The sequence below is a fragment of the Protomyctophum parallelum genome (genome assembly GCF_964188405.1).
Source record: "Protomyctophum parallelum genome assembly, chromosome: 14".
NCBI lineage: Eukaryota > Metazoa > Chordata > Actinopteri > Myctophiformes > Myctophidae > Protomyctophum > Protomyctophum parallelum.
This window is the reverse complement of record NC_139709.1, coordinates 26,175,119-26,191,493: the sequence shown is the minus strand read 5'-3', so window position 1 is coordinate 26,191,493 and position 16,375 is coordinate 26,175,119. Positions and strand designations below refer to the sequence as shown.

General features: G+C 44.4%; 1 protein-coding gene across 3 annotated transcripts in view; it reads left to right on the top strand.

Annotated features, from left to right (window-relative positions):
- Nucleotides 1–2,835: 2,835 nt before the first annotated feature.
- The window catches only part of rnf31 (ring finger protein 31), a 19,778-nt gene continuing 6,238 nt past the window's right edge, over nucleotides 2,836–16,375 (top strand). The window contains exons 1-17 of one of the 3 annotated variants that reach the window (XR_014570236.1): nucleotides 2,836–2,974; nucleotides 4,213–4,411; nucleotides 4,639–4,785; nucleotides 5,804–5,959; nucleotides 7,018–7,074; nucleotides 7,911–8,181; nucleotides 8,390–8,558; nucleotides 8,749–8,885; nucleotides 9,652–9,824; nucleotides 10,085–10,318; nucleotides 10,760–10,948; nucleotides 12,291–12,449; nucleotides 14,267–14,452; nucleotides 14,737–14,943; nucleotides 15,266–15,439; nucleotides 15,920–16,018; nucleotides 16,211–16,307. Coding sequence is in view for 2 of the 3 variants with exons in the window: in XM_083781638.1 (XP_083637764.1) it covers nucleotides 2,973–2,974; nucleotides 4,213–4,411; nucleotides 4,639–4,785; nucleotides 5,804–5,959; nucleotides 7,018–7,074; nucleotides 7,911–8,181; nucleotides 8,390–8,558; nucleotides 8,749–8,885; nucleotides 9,652–9,824; nucleotides 10,085–10,318; nucleotides 10,760–10,948; nucleotides 12,291–12,449; nucleotides 14,267–14,452; nucleotides 14,737–14,943; nucleotides 15,266–15,439; nucleotides 15,920–16,018; nucleotides 16,211–16,300 (2,649 nt within the window). In the remaining variant the exon portion in view is untranslated. The remainder of the gene's footprint in view (nucleotides 2,975–4,212; nucleotides 4,412–4,638; nucleotides 4,786–5,803; nucleotides 5,960–7,017; nucleotides 7,075–7,910; nucleotides 8,182–8,389; nucleotides 8,559–8,748; nucleotides 8,886–9,651; nucleotides 9,825–10,084; nucleotides 10,319–10,759; nucleotides 10,949–12,290; nucleotides 12,450–14,266; nucleotides 14,453–14,736; nucleotides 14,944–15,265; nucleotides 15,440–15,919; nucleotides 16,019–16,210; nucleotides 16,308–16,375) is intronic. The other 2 variants (XM_083781639.1, XM_083781638.1) reach the window with 2 other exon arrangements.

Sequence of the window (16,375 nt, the reverse complement as noted above, 5' to 3'; positions counted from 1 at the left end):
CACGAAATAGCGTTTGGTTTGTTTTCACCACCAAGTGTCACTGTTGTGCATCCTAACACACGCACATATTAACTGTATAGCCTATATTGATTTCACGTGTGACAGTACAGGGACCCCCTGGGGACCCCCACATTGTAACTGTCATTTCTCGCCCCGCGTCCGAAATAGCCCGGCTCGTTGGACGCCCGCGTCCTAAATGGCCCGGCTTGTCGGAACCGGGCCAGCCCCCTGGGCACGTTCCTTGGGGTCTTGATGTTCTGGGGACCCCCACACAGAGTTTCACCACTCACTTCACAGTACACGGGTGTGAAGTGAGTGACTAAATGTGAGTGAGTAAATGACTACTAGACGTATATTTGATTCAATAAACCAATTGGTAAATGAGAAAGATATATAATGCTGATGTATATTCAAAGTCTGAACAAGTTTTATACGCACATAATGGTTCAAGTGGAAATCACTGGCAGAAGGAGCTGCATAATGCTGAGGGGTCAACATGCATCTGTAGTCAACAGGATACATAGGGGCCTGAGGCATCACATATCCTGGACACCCAGACATGTATGGGTATGGTGCCACATACGGACGCACATATGGCAAAGCTAGGTTTGGAGACAAGGTACAAAAATGTCAACATGAGAGCGCACACACAAACAAAGAGTTCAAAGTAGGCTACTCCAGTAGTGATACGGATTTTTCTTTCATATTATTATATTCAGAGTCCTCTATCCCTGTATCTCAACAGCATCAAAGAATGAGGAGGATAGATAGAAGACTTTATTTTACCAGATAGGCCATACTGGCTGTATGGATTCATGTTCCATTGGTATGTGTAGAGAGATTGATTGGCTGGTTGTACATATGAAAAGGGTCTGGTGGGGTGATGGTGGTGGTGGTGGTGCCCTGTTCCCGGAGAGTGCAAATTGTTCATGTCTGGAACAGAGAAAGGCAGATAGAAAACAAAACATGGACCAATAAGCAATAGAGACTCCATATTTTGTGATTGGTTTTAAACCCATTTGCCATCAACAGCGTGGGGAAGATGTTTGCTTGGGACACCAAAAGTGATCCGTCCAATGATGGATTACATTACACACAGAACTGGAATGTCAGTTCATTAGATCAAAGTAAAAAGCTGGTTTACAGGGACACAATTTAGCATTCATAGCCATACTTGCCTGCCATTGTTTTGTCAGGGGCAGAGAGACAAGGTTAAATACACCGCAAAACTGAAAAAAGAAAAAGTTAAATGTATTAAGTCTATAATGACAAGCAACCTATATGCACTATTATGCAGAATATCTAAACTGTTATGAGGATGAGGAATGCTTGTTAAGTTGTTTGTGGTGATATTTTGTATTAATGTGTTGCCAAATATGAGCAGTGATAAAGATAATCTGCCCAGTTCCTTCAGACTATTATTAAATCTAGACTTATCTTATACATAATTAAACTTACAGGTGAAAAAGGTGATGTAAGGGGACTGTCACTGTAGTTGATGAGTGCGCACAAGATGAGGCCAAGCCATCATCCTCCACTCAGTCTTATCACCTCACCTGAGAGTGCTGGAGCCAATCACCTTCATTACTTTCAGCTGAGACTGAGAGATCACAATCACACCTGTACAGTATGTATCCTTCCATCCTCTGCTTCCTTGGTACCATGCAATGGCAATGTCCACTATATCTATCCTGGCTGTTGTTATCAATTCAATTCAATTCAAAGGGCTTTATTGGCATGAGAAAACATACGTTTACATTGCCAAAGCAGAAAGAACAGTACAACAATACAGCAATACAATCAAAACAAAAACAAAAATTATGTACTTTGTCAGATTCTTCAATAGATCAACTTCTATGTACCAAGATCACTCGATGCAGGTATAGTGCAGGCATATACACAATGATTAGACTTTACGGTGGTTGTGTTCCATTTGATATCCTTCTCCTATCACAACTCAGCATCAACATCAGCAACTCACAAATCTTGCTGCTGTGTTTGCACATTGTTGTACTTCGCCCAGCAGATATGGGAGTTTTTTGTCATTGGTCATGTTTTCAAAATCTCTGTGTGTGGTTGTAATCTGTGGGAAGTATGTGGTTAGTAAGTATGTGGCTAGGTTATCCCTAGCCAAGCCTGTATGTGTATGGTCAAAGTCTAATTGGGAATGGACACAATTAAGCTTTATTGTAGGCCATTTATTTGCCTTCTTTAGCTTCTTTGATTGCTTTCTTTGGGAACACGCATTGTATTGATCACCATTCACCAGTAGATGTCAGTGGAGTTTATTACGGTAGTTTAAATGAACAGCACCACCAGCAACAGCCGCCTTTACGACGTTTCACGGTTGTCATACGGCATTGCTGGAGTCTAGATCCCACAGGCCGGAGGAACGATCGCGCTGTGATTGGCTACTAGATAGTAGATACCAATGTCTCTAAACAGCGCTCTCAATTTGACACAAAATAGCCTTCTCTGGATCAAACAGCGCTTAGCTCGCTTTAACGCGCTAGTTTATTTAATACTATTTTATAGCGATGTAGAATATCAGGCGAGTTTACAGACATCAACCAACTAACAATGTGTAAAATACGTATTTTATTTTTTCCACAAATGGCCAGAATCGTATATAATCTGCTATCTCTAGCGTTGTTGTAGTTAAATGTGTACATACTATATTTAATTTATTATACATTATTAATTGTTTCCTCCGAAAACAAGCTAGCCAATCACGATAACCATCCCTGCATGACCATCCCTCGGGTCTATGGGATGTAGACTATACCCTCTTGTTTACAACAACATGCCTGCCTGGCTCTGGCTGTGCTCAGCTGATCGTCCCTGCACTCCAACCTTTCTTTTACAATTTGTCGGCGAATCTCGCCTTGTCAGGCATGTTTAGGAAACACAGTATTGCGTTTGGATTCAATTTAACGCAGGGATCGAGGCGTTGTTGGAGGATGAATGAATGAATGTGAGTTAGAAAAGGAAGGTGTTTTCACTGCGGCTGTGTCGGTAGGCAGCTGATATGTATGGCATGGTATTTCATTGTAACTGTGAAGTGAATCACTGTACGTTATGATTACGTTTGAAGAGATCAGCATAGCACTACATTTCATTTTATGCCTTAAATATGTAGGATTACTTCAGAGTTATATCACTATCTGACCACAGTGAGCTACACAAATATTTGGAAATTTGCCTATTTAGATTTTATGTATAATGCATAGAAATTTGTATTTATTTTTGATGGGTATTGAAAGTACATGTGTACCTTTTGTGCTCTTTGAGAGTAATACTACGAGGTTGATGAGTTGGATGCTTGGGTTTATTATAATGTATGTGACATCTGCCACAGATGAGATGTTACCATGAATTTTATAGCTCTGCTCAAGTCATGACACCTCCACTTAGTAGTGCATTCTGATGTCCCATGTACCAGAATTATCTCCTGTATCCAAGCTTTCCTCCTCAGCACCATCAAACATACAGTATCCATATAGTGATGAAAAAAAATCACTGCCTACAGTTATCCCTCCATACTGCACCCAATATGACATAAATCAGTCAGTCATTAATTTCATTCAACCACTGGATGAGATCCTGAGCAGAAACTGTTGACTTGATTATGTCATCTGTCTCTCTCACTTAAAATGTCACTCCCTCACTATACTGTACATACTCTAGACTAGAGTAGGCCTATGTTAATACAATATACCATAACTAGCATATCTAGGTTAAATTCTTATTTTTCAATTTCATTTTCCCCCGTGTGTACGGTTTCTGTTAAATGATCAAAACATTTGGCCCTAAAATGCTTCCATACACTAGTACTCTTCCAGAAATTGCAACACTGGTGTCACGGACACCTGCTGGCCGAAAATGAAAAAATATCTTAATACTAATAACTAATTACTTGGATTATTATTATTACAGTTATCGCAGTCCGGATGTCTTTGCAATTGCCTCTCTGTCGGGAGAGTGAGTCAGTCCGAGACTCCGAGTGGTCATACAACTTGGATTGTACCTTCACAGATCTATTTCAGAGATAGTTTTTAGGCTAAGGGTATTAGTTCAAGGGTCATGCCTGTAGTGGGGATGTCTGGGCTTGGATATTGAATGCAAGACAGAAGTTCCAAAGACAAAGTTAAAGTGTGTGTGTGTGTGTGTGTGTGTGTGTGTGTGTGTGTGTGTGTGTGTGTGTGTCCTCAGGATGGCGTCTTTAACAGAGCAGCTGCAGGAGGTGCGGGCACGAGCGGAGGCCTGTCTGTACTCGGGAGGTACGGTGGTGGAGGTGAGGGTAGGTGTGACAGCCATGGCCAACCTGCCCCTGCCACCTTGCTCCAAGTATTGTCACATGGCTGCAGAGACCATGGTGATTGAAAACAGCTTTGGCAGCAACAGGAAAGAGGTGAGACGCTTTGTGTTTTAGGTGAGAATATAAGGAGGGACATTTCTGCTTTGAGTGTCACAAAAGAGGACAGGTGCACTTGAACTCAACGACATGAGCTAATTTGACGCCACCTGTCAAACAATCCTGGAGACTCTTTAGTCATACTAAAGAGGGCTGCATTTGATTATTTAAGTTAAATAATACAATTGTACTCCTCTCCTCCCCACTCCCCTCCTCTCCTCCAGACCTTGGCATCTCTTCAGAGATTGTCTACAGCGTTGAACATCCTTGAAAAATATGGATGTAATCTTACCAACCCCAACAGGCCAAAGTACTGGAGGACTGTGAAACACAACAATCCAGTGTTCAGGGCAACAGTCGATGCTATACAGGTAAGAAATCAGCTTCTAGTCCGTTGATGATTGGCTCGTTCAGGGTAGGAGTGGTACAGTCTGTCGCATTCAATGCACAGACACTGGAGTGAGATAGTGTGTGTGTGTGTGTGTGTGTGTGTGTGTGTGTGTGTGTGTGTGTGTGTGCGTGTGCGTGTGCGTGTGCGTGTGCGTGAAATTCCTGTTTGGTTAACAATTAACATCTTAAAAAAAAAGGATTATTCCACAATTTAATTAACAACTAATCCTGGGCGCTACACTTCCTCTGCCAACCTGGGGAGGGCAGCAGACTGACCTCATGCTTTCTTCTATGCATGAGTAGTCCAAGCTGCTTCTTTTCACCTGACAGGGAGGGTGAGTTCCTTCCACGTAGCGTGTGGAAGGAACACGTTATTCCGCCATTTTTTGAGGGTACCTACCCTAGGGGACACAGGGAGAACATGCAAACTCCACACAGAAAGGCCCTTTCGCCAACCCCGCCTCGGGTATGGGCACTGATGACACGGAGGAGAGAACACGCCCCCCCCAGCGTGTTCTCTCTCTTGGTTAACATCTTAAGAATAAATTGTGTTTGCACACATAAAAGAAAGGTGTACATGGTTACCGTTAACCTATGGGCTTTTAGATTTGTTTCCAATTATGTGGTTTTCTTCAGTATATTGTATTTACTTACTGTTGCTCAGTCTGAATGAGTTATATTTCATTTTACATTTTGTTAGTGATAATCTATGATGTTCAACTACCATTACATTACAGTAAGTGAATTTGTTCGTTTAACATCAGTCATACATTGAAACATGGTACAGTTCTGTGTTTCTTCTTTTACTTGTTTGAGCTTATTTTCACATTTAAGTTAGATCTTTTATCTATTTATTTATTTTACAAATTAGCTTCAGCGACATCCAGCTGAACATTTTGGAATCGGTTGCTTTAGTCAGATTTAGGATATCAGAGACTCCTTGTGTCAAATGCAGACAGTCTTTCATTCTTTATAATTTCTTCATCTTCCTCTTCTCAGGGAGGGAGGGCGGTGCTGTGTCTCTATGGTTACTCCAATCAGCAGCCAGATGGCCTCAGCTTCCCTGATGATGTCATGGAGCCTGATGTGTGCCAGGTTGCCACAGTAACACTGGAAGTGATGAGCCTGAGAATGGAACTGGATATGCTTATTAAGGTGTGTGTGTGTGTGTGTGTGTGTGTGTGTGTGTGTGTGTGTGTGTGTGTGTGTGTGTGTGTGTGTGTGCGTGTGTGCGTGTGCGTGCGTGCGTGCGTGACTTGTACTGCTTTGTGAGAACCAAATGTCGTCACAAGGATCTAAAGTATAAAAATCTCAGCAACTTTGCAGATCGACTCATGCCGGGTCATTAAGTCGCAAGACATAAACTTATTGACTCGCAAGCAGGAGTATCTTTAGCCTTACCCAAGGCACAATGAGACTATTTAAAACAGCAATGTGATGAAACATTTTGCACAAGACAGTCACAGATTACATTTGATACAGCTCTAGTACTTATCCTCTGGTTTTGATGAACAGGTCAACTGCATTAGGCACAAAATACCTATTGTTTAGTTAAAGCCTGTGTTCATCATTGTCCACATTTCAACCAATCTAATAATGGTTTGGGCGGGACATTGAGACAGATTACAAAACTACCTTTCAGAGAGTGTTTGCTGCGTGTGTGTGTGTGTGTGTGTGTGTGTGTGTGTGTGTGTGTGTGCGTCTGTGTGTGTCTATGCGTCTGTGTGTGTCTATGCGTCTGTGTGTGTCTTGCGTCTGTGTGTGTCTTGCGTCTGTGTGTGTAATGCTAATTATCTGTGCTAGTGGAGTGAAGTGAACCAAATCAAACTCTGGCGCATTGTGCTCTTGTGGTGATCTGATGTAGCAGCATGGGATTTAGATCTCTCTCTTGTTGTTTGCAAGATCAGCCAAAGCTTGTTGTCTCAGGGCTGATTTATGCTTTAGTGGCAAATATATTATAATTTTAAGGTATTTTTATAGAGCAACATCTTGCACCATTGTCTGACCCATTTGTTTATACAGTACCTGTGAATAAGTTGAAGAGTCCTATAAATTGGTTCATGTACAGTATTTATAATTGATCCACCCATGCCTGAACCTATACTTACAGTAATGTAGGAATGTCGCTAGCTCTTATGCAGAGTGGTTTGATAATCATAGCATCATCATCATCTATCTAACCTACAGTACATGCACACGTACATGTGTTTCAGGAGGCTCATCCCCATCCTGAGTTCTATGAAAGAATCATCCCAGCACTGAGACACAAGGTAGGAAACTGATAAACTTACATCTTATCCAAGATCACTTCAATTCAAGCTTCATTTGAACCGATATACTCATTTCTTTGAACTAATAATATACTTTGTGTGATCCATTTCCAATTCAGTAACGTGAACACTGGCTGCAATAATTATGTTGTACATGCTCCATTCTTGGCATGTTAACCTGTAGATGAGAAATCTAAAGTACGGTATTGCAATACTGCAATAAGAAACAGCGATCGTTTTTTAACACTTTTTATGCCCCGGAATTTTTCAAAATAAAGGCACTAGAGTGCCCAGCATAAGAGGCAGATTTTACTCTGAAAAGCACCGCCTTCCATTCCCCCCCAAAACCCGGAGGTGAAATGTTCCATTACTACCTCGCGCTAATAAGTCTGATCTCTCTTTAGAAGTGTTAATATTCCAAACGAGGTGCATGCTGAAGTCAGAAATTAGGACAGAACGTCGCCGTTTTGATCAAAACCATGGACAGCGCCGTAGATTCAGAGATAATAGCAAGATTTGTCGGCCGTAAACCAGGAAGTGAATGGCTCCGCACACAGTTAAACAGCTCGGATATATAATATATAAGGGGATTAGTGAATGGATGCTTTCCATTTAAAGCTGTTTCAGGCATCTCTTCGAACAAAATTGACGTTGTATGCAATAATTCAGTTTAAGCCAAGCATACTGGCGTTAAAACAAAGTACTAAATACAGAGCTATTTTCTTTGTGATTTCCAGAATCATGTTCAGTATAATGTTATTTACTTTCTAATTATAATATTTCCAATTCACACTTCCTGCTGTGTCTGACTCGGTCGACTCATATCTCATTCTTAGGATGTCGGTCTCAACACGGACGCTGTGGTCTATCCCTCTTCCTCCTCATCATCATCCTCTTCTTCCTCGTCCTCGGGCCATCGGGAGGGCCATCCAAAATCTCTGGCCTTCCCCCATCACCAGCACTCCCCTCGGGAGAGCAGCCAGGGGCGTTCGCTTTCCCTGGCCCACAACAGTCCCCGGTCTATCCAAAGCTTTGGTCCATGGCGCACCACTACAGCCAATGCATCCACCTCCACCAATAACAACTCCTCTTCCAGCAAGCACCCAGGTCAGACACAAATCTGAGCGGCATTGGAATATACAACACAGTCACACGCTACTGATTCAAAGAAATAAGGAGTTCTATAAGGAGTGAGTGACAGACAGACAGACCTTTATTGATCCTATGGGGGAAATTCAGTCGCGACAGGCAGCACAGCTAATTATTGTTAGTGTTATTGTTATTATTATTATAACTTTCTCTTACAATTTTCCAGATAACTGCACTATCTGCGGAATATTCGCTGTCGCCACTCACTGCCCCACATGTGTCCAGTGTCTGTGCATTGAATGCGACAGACTGTACCACTCCTACCCTGAACGAGCCAATCATCAACGGACGACAGTGACGTCATCGTCGTCATCTAGAAGCAGGAAGGGCCACAGGTGTGCAGGGTAGAATAAGTGGTTGAAATCACAGAAATGGAACCGCAACATCATTGTGGCTGGCCTCTTGTTTCACGCTCTGTTTTTCTCTCTCTCCCACTATTTATATTCTCTGCCTCTGCTTGCCTTTTTCTTTTCCCTCTCACTGCCCCATCCCCTCTCTGTGTCTTTGTCTCTCTATCTCTGTCAGTAGTTCGTCATCATGGCGTTGTATTCACTGCAGTAAAGTCAACTCCATCCAAGATGTGCTGTGTGAGACATGTGAGCGCCCCCGCTTGGCCTCGGCTGGATCTACAGCAGACGACTCTCAGCCCGTCACCAACACTGGTGTGTGTGTGTGTGTGTGTGTGTGCGCGTGTGTGTGTGTGTGTGCGTGTGTGCGTGCGTGTGAGCGAGCGAGCGAGCTGTCAGGAACACCTCAGTATTTGGATCCGTATGCAGAATAATCCAGACAACAACGACTTGCACTCAAGCACTTTTATTATAACTCAGAAAACCCTCCCAGGGCATATATAACATAAAGTCCCACTCTTGGGAAACACAGTGTTATAATCGAGCAACCTAACCAATAGGAGTAGGAGAATATTAGGAGTCCCTAATATACCTCCATGCTCATTAACCAAAGTCTCTTCAGCTTAGAAGCGCAGGTGGACACAGTCTCACAATCAGCCAGGGGATGGGAGGTAACAGAGGGGCAAAGGTAGGGACGGCGGCCCAGGCGTGGTACGTCCTAGGACAGGACGTGACACGAGCGGGTGTGCATGCTATCGTATCATATTGTTTACAGAGTACGAGTAGTTCCAAAATCTTTATTTGTACTTGATAATTACAGTGGAGAGAGACAGGACACATGCATAGAGAGAAGGGGAGTGATATGCAGCAAATTGTCAGGCCTGCAGGGAATTTATCCGGGGACTCGCTGTCACGCATTAGAGCCCATGTGGTACCACTCGGCTATCGGCTCGCACTGTGGTTCAACATTTTAATCTGGACATAACCCAGGAGAACACAACACATCAATTGTATACTTGTTCTCTGTGTGTGTGTGTGTGTGTGTGTGTGTGTGTGTGTGTGTGTGTACTTTCTGCTCCAGAGTGGCAGTGTAAGAGCTGCACTGTGGTGAATGCGGCCAGCAGCATCTTGTGTGAGGTGTGTGAACGTCCTCGTCTGGCCACCCGGCCTCCGCTCATCCCGACACACCCTGGTGTCACACCACCCAGACCCCCCGCACCTGTACTGGGCATGCCCGGTGACCCTGACAGCCAAGTAGGTTTTGAACAGTTGCTCGCGTGTGTGTGTGTGTGTGTGTGTGTGCGTGTGTGCGTGCATGCGTGCGTGCGTGTGTGCGTGTGTGCGTGTCTCCCTCTCTACCATTCTCTGACTTCCTTTGTTCTACTTTTTTGCCTCTGTTTCTCTCCCCTAACTGCTGCCCTTTTTCCTTCCTCTGTCTCATTCCCTCTCCCTTTGTTTCTCCCGTCTGTCTGTCTATCTGTCTGACTGTCTGTTCCTCCCTCCCCCCTCCCCAGTGGGTGTGTCAGTTCTGTACCTACTTGAACTACTCTCCGGCCACTGTGTGTGAGATGTGTGACCTGGCCCGTCCTGAGCCTGCCCCCATGCCAGTCAAGCTCCGCCCCCCATCTCCCGTCAGACGCGTCCCAGCACTGCCAGTCAAACCCAAAGACCCGCCCTCTGAGGATCCTGATTTGCGGAGACAGAGGCTAATGGAGGAGGAGGGGTTGAAGTTGATTCAGCTGATTCGGGTAACCTTTTAGATTTACCGCTCATTAACTTGGCTGCACTGCTGGTGCAGTTGGAACTGTATGACAACATTACAGATGTATTTATTTAAACATTATAAAAACCTTTCCCTGACCATACTAAAAGTCAACAGACAGACAAATGATAAAAAACATTGGACGAAAGAAAGATTGAGAAGAACTGTAAAACCGGCATAACCTGCATGTACACTAGTAATAATTGTATATCTTCATCCTAATCAATTGTTCGAGACAGTGTAGGAGAGACTAGATAGAAAAGCTGAGAGGAAGACAGTGTAGGAGAGACAGACAATAATGAAGATCAGAGTAAGACTGTAGGAGAGTCAGACGATATAGGGAAGCTGAGAGGGGCACGTTGTAGTAGGCGTCTAGGAGAGAAAGACAGTCTTTATCTTTATCATTCACCTCTCATTTCTCCTTCAGGATGGAGAGAAGAGAGGAGTGAGTCCTGAAGAGGTGTACACAGGCATGCGCGTAGCCGGGGACCCCAGTATCTTACCTTGTGATTGGCTGAAAGCCGAGCTGCCTCTATTATTGGAGCAGATCTGTGCTCTTGTAGCATCATCCCCAGCCTTCTCTGGAACTAATGGTGACAATATAAACGAGTACACAGTAAGTTCCATTACTTTATTTTATTGCCATTGTTCATTATCTTCTATTGTTTATTCATTTATTTGCTTGTTTTCCCCTCTACGTTATCTTTTCATATATATATATATATATATATTAGTTTTTTTGTTGTTGTTTTTTTTTTGCAAAATATTTGTCCCAGAATATGGTCGCTAGGGTTCATGTGTTTAGTGTTGACTTTGTTCGTTTTGTGTTTATTTTTTATTTATTTTTATTTTAAGATATATGTTTTGCGGCTTACGCCTTTTATTGGTTTTTGAAGGGACAGACAGTAGGCTGACAGGAAACGGGAGAGAGATGGGGGGATGACATGCAGTAAAGGCCGTGTCGGGCTCGGGAGTCGAACCCGCGGCACACTGCGACTGGATTACCAGTCGGGTGCCCAGACGGTTACGCCACCGCCTGGGCTGTGTTTAGATTTTAACTAAACTTGTGTGAGCCTGTGTTGAGTTTATTTTGCTGTATGCTCTCTTTGTGCTTAGTGGGTTGTTGCCAGATTGTATATGCGTTTGCCAGGTAAGCTTAGTATAGACAGGACGAGAGGGGGAGGGGGGTGGGGGACTCTCCTGAATCTACAATCTACAGTCTCTAGAAAGTATAGTGCGCTCCAGGTGTTTGCGACTGCAGCAGAATGTCAGCGCTGTCACCTCCTGTCTGTACGGAGAGTCGGGATCAGTCCGATCAGGTTTGTGTGTTATCGGCAAGCTTGAGAAGCGTGACAGAGGTGTGTGCAGAGATTTGCAGTCTTCGGCTTGAAGAGATTGGAGTAGAGGGGAGAGCATGCAGCCTGGCAGTGCCCCTGTGCTCAGGGCCAGTGGGCTTGAGATGTGCTTTCCCAACCTCGCATGCTGCTTCCTGCCCATCAGGAAGTTTGTGATGCGGCGCACAGGGAGGTACAGGCAGCTGCCTGGGACCCTGGTTTGTAGGAACATATATCAGTCATTTTTTGACTGAAAATTATGCAGCCAATGTGTCCCAATTTCTTTTTACCACTTTCAACCCCTGGTGTCCCTATTTTCGGCATGTCATTATAGGCAAATATTTTATAAATTAAATGCAGAGATCAACTGGAGCTATGGTGAAACCTTTTTAATCAGGAAAAATAATCATCAACCTACTAGCTGATAACGCCTCACATCCACGACGCATTGTGAGCTTGTAGGATGCCTAATTCCGGCTCGCTGCAGCTGTGCGAAGGAGCATACATTAGGCATTAGCCTAATTAGCTCCGGTCATTGTTCTGTTTTAAAACACGTCATGTCAGTCCTCATTTGGTGTACTTTTCATGAATGTTTTTTTTTTAACCCATTGCATCCTACCATAGAATGGTGTGTTCAACCCCAGTGCCGGCGAGGATGGTGGGAAGCAGGGGGAGCAAGGTGTGATCCAGTTGTCCAGAGCAGAGGCCAAACAGGCCTGGCTGACAGCAGGGGGTGACACTGAGAGAGCTGCCAGACAGGCTCTCCGTGACAGAGACGCCAAGGTACAGCATATGTCCCTCTCTGTAAACACATCAAGTCCTGTTGAATGGGCTATATGCATACACGCCATTTTGGAAAGCACTTTGCCTTCCCTACTGCCTTCACAGGTGTTACTGCTGATACTAATGAAGGCTCTGTTCCATTCTGGTCAACACAGAGTCAGGGTGCTGCTATATTGTTCTTGTTGGCTCACTGGAAACACTCTGCTACACCAGTGAGTTCCAAATGGTCCTGTACGGGTGTGTAACCAAATGTACCCATATGGGTCCATTTCCATTTGTACACTCTCAGAGTTATGGGGGTCCTTGAAATTAACACGTTTGAGAACCACTGCACACTAAATGGAACAGACCCTTAACTAGACAAAGTGCCAATCGGCACAGGTCTCCACCAGGGCAGGTCAGGTTGTGGCCTCATGGTGGCGCTATAACAGGCTGTTGAGGAAGATTTGGGCCGGAGGTTCGTGTTGGAGGGATGCAGGTACAATGTTTTTCCATGTGTGCATACATAAGTTGTATACAGATCGATGCAGTTATAGCTAAAAACAGGAATTGGCCTGTTATAGCGCCACCGTGAGGCTGATTTTGAGGAATAAATTGTGGCATGTCGTCCTCGGCCTAGTGAAAATGTGCGTGTATAATTTAACGGAAATTGCACACTGTGTTTGTGATTTGTGGGCTTTTTTCGAAATGGACGAATCGTGTGAGCTTTGGAAGCCAATCAGGATGGAAGATGGGAAATGGTGCCGCTCCGTGTTGATCACATGACTATGGAGATAGTGTATAGCGATTTGCGTGAAATTTGGAGAAAATCTGAAGGAGTAATAATAGAAAATGTGTTTTACATATGTCGGCCTCCTGGTGGCGCTATAAAGAGCAGATGTGAAAAATTCCAGGCAAAGGTTTTTCCTTGGCCTCTAGGGAGTTGGCATACAAAGTTATCCACAGATCCGTGCAGTTAGAGGTAAAAACACTTTCCGGCCAGTTATAGCGCCACCTTGAGGCTGAGTTGAAATTGTTCATGTGGCATTTCGTCCTCGGCCTAGTGGGAATGTGGGTGCACAATTTCACGGAAATCACGCGATGTGTTCATGATTTGCAGCATTTTGTTTGAAACTGAGCACTCCTGTGAAATTTGGAAGCCAATCTTAACCAATCAGGATGGAGTCTGAGAAATGTGAAAGACCGGTTTCGTTGAATGGCTCTAGAGAGACTGTGTACCAATTTGCGTGATGTTTGGACAAAATCTGTAGGTGTACTGTGCAAAAACTTGTTTTGCACAAAGCGGCCTCCTGGTGGCGCTATAACAGGCCGTTCTGGAAAGTTTGGGGCAGAGGTTCATCGTTGGCATCCAGGGAGTGTGTGTGCAAAATTTGGCATCGACCGGGTTAACGGTGGCCGAGATTAGCTGCTCACGGACGGACACACACACACACACACACACACACACACACGGACGGACGGACGGACGGACGGACGGACACACGGACGGACGGAGTGCAAAACATACTCTCCCCACATGCCTTCGGCCTGGTGGAGACAATTAGTATCAACGGTAACACCTGTGATGGAAGTAGGGAAGCGGCCTGGAAGTAGCAAGAGTTATTCTGCATGCATATAGCCCATTTGAATACAACGGTGGTTGTAAAATGTACCTTTTACAGGTCAGTTTGGTTACATTTGACCACTCTCAAGAGTTATGTGGGTCCATGGCTTAATACATAACAAACTGGTGGGGTCCTCCTCACAATTAAAGAACCCTTGGCATAAAGCTATAGACGCGAAGCTGTTGTATCTCTCTGTCCCTTCCGTCCCCTCAGGTCAAGGAGCTGTGTTCTTTAGGCTTCGATGATATTCCTCGCTGCCATGAGGTGTTGAGGCAGAGTGGAGGTGAGGTGCGCGGCGCCTTGGCCTTACTGCAGCGACCCCTGCTGGAGCCCTTCCACCAGCGCATGTGGAGTGACGAACCCGAGCCGCCCATTGACATCTATCATCCTGACAAACAGGTGCACGTTAAGACGTTTGCGCTATATCAAATGAGCTGTGATTTTGTTTTGTTAAAATGTGTGTGAAATGGCTCTATATATGGATAATAATTTCTATACTTTATTTATTAATGAACAATACATACATTACGATGTAACGTAAATATACACCGTATATAGTTTGCACAGTAACAGGGGTCTCCCCGTCTCACCAGCACTTTCGTGAACAGAAAATACTGCACCACTTGTCTCACACGATGGTGTATTTCTAATTACTATCTCTGCCTATGCATGTCATCCTTCAGCGTATATGTAGGAGATTACTGGCCGTGTACAACCTGCCGAGCTGGGGCCGCTGTGAGCTGGCGCTGTCCCTGCTCCTGGAACGCAGCGCCACCTACTCCCTGGAGGACGTAGTGCAGGCTGTAGGGGAATCTCACGACCGGGAGTTCATCAAGAGGGTGCTGGCCAAAGAATGTCCAATCTGCCTTTCTGTCTTCCCACATAATAAGGTATGGTGTGTGTGTGTGTGTGTGTGTGTGTGTGTGTGTGCGTGTGCGTGCGCGTGTGCGTGTGCGTGTGCTAAAATATGCATTAAATATTCTTTATTTGTACCTTGTGAGGACCTAATCCCATAGGAATAGAAACACTAGGTAAACCTGCCCAAGTGTTAAAAACATGTTGCTGGTCCTCTTACAAGGAAGGGACAATTTTAGTTTTAGGGCTATACTCTTATGCATAGTGAAACTTCTGCCTCTCACCCTCCATCTTACTTTCTCCTCTTCTTTTCCCCCTCCCTCTTGTTCTTCCCCATGTATCACGTTCTCCTCTCAGATGCAGTCTCTGACATCGTGCCAGTGCTCAGTGTGCTGTGGCTGTTTCCAGCAGCACTTCACCATTGCCGTGAGGGACAAACACATCAGGGACATGGTGTGTCCCGTGTGCTGGGAGCCGGACATAAATGACCCAGAGCACCTCAACAGTTACTTCTCCACATTAGACATCCAGGTAAAGCCTAAGGCCGTTGTTCCATGTGTACGCTTTAATGAGCAACGCAAGTTCAGGAAAAAATAGGTTGGCAAGGTGCGGTCCAGGGACCCCCAGACCCTGAGGGGGTTCCAGGAGGTCCACAGTTAAATTATTCATAGTTAGGAACCCTTACAGGTCAGTAACTCTGAAAGCATACAAATGGAACCAAATAGACCCTTTTGGGTGCCTGAGGCCCTGAACACAACACATTACTCTGGAACTTAGAGTAGGTTGGCTGTTCTTGCAATGCATCGTGCGTCTCTATTTAAAGACACAGAAATACCTTTTTGCAACCCAGGGAAGGAGGGCAACAGAAGAGTGAATTGAGAATTGAGAAACATCTCACAATTATAATGTCGTTACATTGAAAACCTTGCTGCGCATTGTCCGTAGTCAGTGTAAAGTAGTTGCATTGTAGGGTTGAAGACTCGGGTAACTTGAATGCATTTCATTTCACAGTTGCGAGAGTGCCTAGAGCCAGAAGTCTATGAACTCTTTCATAAGAAGCTGACAGAACAAGCTCTCATTAAGGACCCCAAGTTCCTTTGGTGTAGCCATGTAAGTACATCATCTGCTCAGCGGTTATTTTGACGGGCATAATTAAGATGAAACCTTTAATATTTACTTGAAAAGTAGACAATGGGCTTCTAACTCTAACACTAGAGGCTATGCTAACATGAGTTGAGCATTTCTATAATTATGTCAAAACTAAATACATAAATAAACACAATGTTCTCTTCTCTCCTTCAGTGTTCATATGGGTTCATCTACGATGGAGACCAGCTCAAGGTCACGTGCTTTCAGTGTCGCAACAGTTTCTGTGCTCAGTGCAAAAAACCTGTAAGTTGTGCATGCATGCGTGCACTAAAATATGCATCTGTTTCATTAACCACATACTGTATGTACTCTTTTGTT